The following is a 6,000-nucleotide window of genomic DNA, read 5'->3' as shown; positions in this document are numbered from 1 at the left end:
GAAGGATTGGAGCATGGGCCCATGACAATTAAATTAGACTTGGAGAAAGCTTGTGACGTGTTAATTGGGATTTTATCATTTATGTACTTTTAAGATTTAAATGGGTTAACTTCGTTATGGAGTGTATTATTTCTACTTCCTTCTCTATTTTGATAAATGGGAATACACATGGGTACTTCTATCCAAGATATAAAATATCCATGATATCAGAAATATCGGTAGTCCAAAAACACAGAAATTTCGATGGAAATATCGGGATATTATCGATATCAATAAAAATTGAATAAAAACCACGGAAATTGTAAGAAAAACTTGGAAATTTTTATTGAAACTTTGCAGGATGTTTATTTAGTCAATTATCTATTAGTTTATCACAAAAAATTGGATGGAAATGCATTGCATGATAGATATAACTGATTTAAGTTGATTATATAGCGAGCTAGCAAATATTGTGAGTGTAGAAAATATGTAGTAATTAATGAAAGAAGTTTAAACACACCATAATCATTTATATAAAATGAATTAGTACAATATTTTACACTTTATACATTGCATGGTAAGATACATGAGTGACTTAGCAATGTCTAAAATATCGATGATATCGGAAATATCGGTAGTCCAAAAACACGGAAATTTCAATAGAAATATCGGGATATTATAGATATTTTAGACCATGCTTCTATCCCAAGCAAGGTACTAGACAAAGAGATCCTCTTTCCCTTTATATTTTCATTATGTGTATGGAACCTTTAATTAGACATATGAACTCTATGACAAGGAGTTCCCAAGCCTTGGGTGGGGCTGCTAACTTCTCCTTATGGATCCATAAGTCCTATTTATATTTTTCTAGCAACACAAGTACAAAACTAAGGAATGACACTGTTAATATTCTTCATATCCAACACAAAACTACAATTGGTAAATATCTAGGTATTTATAACATTGTCTTTTGAAAGAACCGTGTTAATGGAAATGAATTAATGAGAAGGTTAAACAAAAATTGGATGGTTAGAAGGCTAACACTCTTTCTAAAGCAAAAAGACTTACTCTTGTTAAATCGAGCCTCACTGTCATCGCCATGTCATTAGCTTGGTTATGGAGTGTACTACTATTGTTTGAGGCTTACCACCACATTTGTATTATTGAAATTAAAACAAGAAATTGTGACTATTATGAACATTGGCAAATCTATTGACAATTTTTTTTTTTTTTGAACAAACAATATTATTTACACTAAGGGAGTAGAAGAGTGGGCAAGCCTCACAATAAACTAACAATAATGTGGTTCAAATTCGCTTTTTGTGAGAATCAAACCTAAGAGCGAAGAGGAATACCAGTAGACTGTAATACTAAGTGGCTAACCTATCGACAATTGAAAATAAGAAAAATGGGGTAAAACTGTTATCTTGTTGTCAAATTTACATAGATATTTTATTTTTAAACAAATAATATTATCTACACTAAGAGATGAGAGAGTAGGCCAAGTCTCACATTGAACTAGTAATAATGTGATTAAAATTTGTTTATGAGAATAATCCTAAAACTTTTATTTGAGTGAACATGAATATAGGAATATAGGTGGCAATTTACAAAGATACTGGAAAAGGAAAAGGAAGAAAAATCCTGCTGTCGCTGACCGTCTGGTCTGGGGAGGACTTGAGAAGTCAGAAAGAATAATCCCTTTCCGTCTTTCCCCATTTGGACTCGCACGGTCGCACCTAGGTCCTAGCCTACATTTTCTGCCTTCCTCACACTGCATTTTCGCGCCAAATTTTGAGCTTCATCGGCGTTGCGGGGAGCAGCTCTGCCCTCCATGGATTCCGAGCCAGACTCTCCAAAAACCAAAAGAACAAGGTTCCATCTCTCTCTCTCTCTCTCAAATTCGTCAGATTTATGGCTTTTTCATACTCACGTTTCCACAAGGACTTGTTTGGTTGGTGAGAAATTGAGCATAGATTTTGTTTGGGCGGGTGATTTATGAACTTTCTGCAAAGTTAATTGGAGCTGCATGTGTTATTTGATTATACAGGCAAAATTTGACATGGATAGTATACATTGTTCGATTCTGTCTTTTTCTCTCAAGTGTTTTTCTCGATTTGTGAAACAAATTTTACTTGTTCTGTATGAAGGATTTGAATTAATTACTGATTCTTTTGTGCAAAAGAATACTTTCACATTATACAGCAGCCCGAAACATTTTCGCAAACAGTTGGTGTGCATTGACTTCCTTTAAATGCAATTTGTGATATGTTTGATTCTTTTGAAGAGATTTCTTGACATAGTGTGCTTGCAGGTACGAATGTGCTGCATGTTACAAGCAGTACAAGCAAAAGGAACATCTTTTCGAGCACATTAAGGGCTCCTTCCACTCAGTTCATCAGCCGAGATGTGGTGTGTGTAAAAAGCACTTCATGTCTTTTCAATCACTGAGGGAACATCTCACTGGTGAGATTTAATTCCTTGTCCATTTGATTTGATCGGCTCATTGTGTATTCGTTTTGATTCGTCTGTAAGATTGTAAGATTGCTTGTTGTTTGATTTGGTTCCTACGATTTAGGCTCATTGGCAAAAGCATTTTGCAAGACGATTTTCACTGAACAAGGTTGCCATCTATGTCTGAAGCTTTTTGATAGCGCTACTTCTCGGAGCGAGCATAAAAACAAGTGTTGCCTGTCTGCACCCACTCCTACGGTACATTGATTAGTTGAACATCAAGTGTCCAGTATAGAACTGGGAAACTTGTCATCTTCCTGTAGTCAGAATGTTTTAGCTTTTTGACCCACTAAACATACTCTTAGCTGCAATTATACATAGATGTACGCATACATTACTTATCCCTTTCAAGTTTACCTGTTTGCAGGGAACAACAATGATGCCATGTGCAGAATCTAAATCTGATATAAACTTGAGCAATGAAGATCACGTTGGAGGGGGTCTTGAAGCAGTTGCTCTGGATTGTGAAATGGTTTGGGGTGGAAGTGATGGATCACTGGACATATGTGCAAGAGTGTGCATGATTGATGAAGATGAGAATATCCTCTTCCACACTTATGTGCAGCCCCAAATTGTTGTCACTAATTACAGGTACAATGTTTCTCATCTTTGATTTCTTTCAAGAAATTTCAGAGTAGGCCTCTGATGCGTTGAATGTTTATATTCCAGATATGAAGTTACTGGGTTAATGGAGGAGCATCTTAGAAATGCCATGCCACTTGAAAAAGTGCAAGAGAAAATTTTGCGAATTTTATACAGTGGAAAGACCAAGGTTCTTGTGGGGCATAATTTGGACCGGGATATGGATTGCTTGAGATTCAATTATCCTGATTACCTGCTGAGGTATAAGTTCCTCTTCTTATATGGCAGCAATGCACGTAGTTTACCATACACTAAACCCCTATTCTAACATATAAACATAATAATTTTGTAGAAAGTTAAATCATTTAATAGTTCTGCAGACAAGTTATCTGCACTCTTATTATTCTCTTCCAATATTTTCCTTATTATCTAGGACATAGTACCTGTGCTGCTGGGCTGCCTTATTTATCTGCAAAATAGATGGTATTGCTGTTTCTTAAGACTTTGCATTTATGGCTGTACTTCTTTTCATTCAGGCCAGCCAAGATGAGTATGGCCTTAGTCATGGTGAAATTATGCATAACCGACAAATTTTATATAACAATTATTTGACATAGTTTCCTAAAAGCTTAGCTTGGAGAAAAGAAATCTTTTGTCTGAAGCCTCTCTATGTTTGACGGTAACTTATTCTATATGCAGGGATACTGCAAACTACCATCCGCTGATGAAAACAAATTTGGTCAGCCACTCACTCAAGTACCTCACACAAACATATCTAGGGCAAGTTTTTCTTCTTCTCTGACTTACTTTTTTCTTTTGGTTTATGCTGATTTCAGTTTTTTTTTTTATTTTACTCTATTACGATTTCGGGTATTTTAAGTTGGTTGGTGAAACAATTATGTGTACTCTAGTTCTGTGCATGTAAAAGTACCAAAATTATTTGTTTCTCATTTGAACTCTGTTGGGGCACAGATACCTAGAAGCTCTGTTTATATTATTATTAGCTATACAATGGCAAGTAGAAATCACAAAATTGGCTCAATTCCATCTAGAGAATGTAAACAACGAACACATCAGTTAATCAACAACTAGTTAATAACAGGTGTCACAATCTAATGCTGCCAAGTGTCATCTGATCACGAAGGAATCTGCTCTCTCTCTGTCTCTCTCTCTATGGTTGTCCTAGTAAATATCAGATGTTCACTATAATCTTTTTACTTGTTCCGATCATATTCAAGTGCAGTTCATTTGAGTAATTCTGCAGAAGTTAATAAGGACTCTAGTTCACACTTTTTTAACAACTACTATAGACACTTAGGTACTTTGTAGTGTTTGGTTATCGTAGAAGCCAGCTCTAGTTTTTAGTGCTCCCGTGAATGAATAATGTAATGAGGTTTTGGCTTTACAGGTATGAGATACAGTCAGGTTCACATGATCTATATGTGGATTGTGTGTCTGTGATGAGACTGTATAAAAGGTTCCGTGCACTAGATCATGAGAGAGAAGGGAATCGGGCATCAGTTGCGACAACATGTGCAAAAGACATTTTGGAAAGTTTTGAGTCATTGAAAACCACCAACCTTGAGGAGATGGCAGTGAATGATCTTTATGAAATGTCAACGCCAAAGTACAAGTGTTGGTGCCTGGATTTAGTGCAAACGTAGATTCTTACTCGGTGTTTCTACAATCTTCGATCACATTACATGTGATTGATGGAAAGACCTTTACTTTGAAGTTCGACTCTAAAGCTTTTGGAGATTTTGATGTAATATAAGTTTGTTCGTGTCTCCTTTGCCTTTCTCGTCGCAGATGGTGAAGTGAATGAGGACACAGTTGCTAAGAAATATTGAATTCCCTTGATACTGTTGATGAATTCTAGTGGAAAATGGTGTAAAACCTGTAGAATTTATTAACGGGCTTGGGGTAGAATTTATTAACCTCTACAAAGGAACTGAAGCGTTTGCTAATATGCTTGGGGAATTGTTATTGACACTACAAAAATCTTATTATATACTCTTTGCAAGTGTATTTTTCTTTCTCATTATAGAAAGTTTGGAGTTCGAAATGAGATTCCTTATGCTTATAATGCAAAAAATGAATATTGAGATAAAGTTTTGTTCGTTTTTGTAGTGCTCTTCTAAAAAAAAATCTTGTGCAGGGGTGCCAATCAATGTGGTTCATATGAGATTTCTCGGAAATATGATCCCATTTGTATTTGGACGAGTTTTAATATTTTTCAACTTTTAAATCGTGACATAATAATCTCGTCATCGTCATAAAAAACTCTTACTCAATGTACGCAAAAATAAACAAAACAAGGCTTTACTCTACACAAGTTACCATAACTCAATAGCAATGTTTTAAAAAGCGAAGGCGTAGGCGAGGCGCTTCATGGATAGTCTCACCTAGGCGAAAGCCTTGAGGCATAAGGAGAAGCCTCATGGAACCTAACGTTTTAATATCTATTATGTATATTTATATTTACAAAATATAAGTATAACTAAATCAAAGATAATATCTTCTTTTCATTACTAAGTCTAGTTGTACTTGGAAACTTAGCCGGATAGTCTTAAAATGTTGTAATTATTTATGTTATTGTAAATAATTACAGAGCTTCAAGAGAAATAAGGCTGAGAGGCCACAATTATAGGAAGTTTTAAGGGAAATAAAGGCTGAATCTCACAATTATAGGAAATTCAAAAGGAAATAAGGGCTAAGCGGCGCAATTATAGGGAATTTAAAATAAAATAAAGGCTGAGTGAAACAATTATTATAGGAAATTTAAAGACAAAATCAAAATGCTAAGTGACAAAATCTGAATGGGCAATAATTAATAAAAAAAACAAAAAATAAATAAGAGTTAACTTAGACTTTGCCACTAGGATTTGGAGGGAGAAACTCTCTCTTTCTTCATTGTTGAAACTA

General features: G+C 35.0%; 1 protein-coding gene across 1 annotated transcript; it reads left to right on the top strand.

Moving 5' to 3' along the window:
* Positions 1–1,580: 1,580 nt before the first annotated feature.
* Positions 1,581–5,103, top strand: LOC103454995 (RNA exonuclease 4). Its single transcript, XM_008394591.4, has 7 exons — positions 1,581–1,854; positions 2,294–2,445; positions 2,558–2,691; positions 2,861–3,084; positions 3,163–3,336; positions 3,775–3,855; positions 4,484–5,103. Exons 1-7 carry the CDS (start codon positions 1,814–1,816, stop codon positions 4,737–4,739), a joined length of 1,062 nt encoding a protein of 353 aa, XP_008392813.1. The 5' UTR covers positions 1,581–1,813; the 3' UTR covers positions 4,740–5,103.
* The last annotated feature ends 897 nt before the right edge of the window (positions 5,104–6,000 follow it).

Source organism: Malus domestica, chromosome 14, assembly GCF_042453785.1.
Source record: "Malus domestica chromosome 14, GDT2T_hap1".
NCBI classification, from domain to species: Eukaryota; Viridiplantae; Streptophyta; class Magnoliopsida; order Rosales; family Rosaceae; genus Malus; species Malus domestica.
Note: the sequence above shows the minus strand (reverse complement) of the source record. Positions and strands in the feature narration are given on the sequence as shown.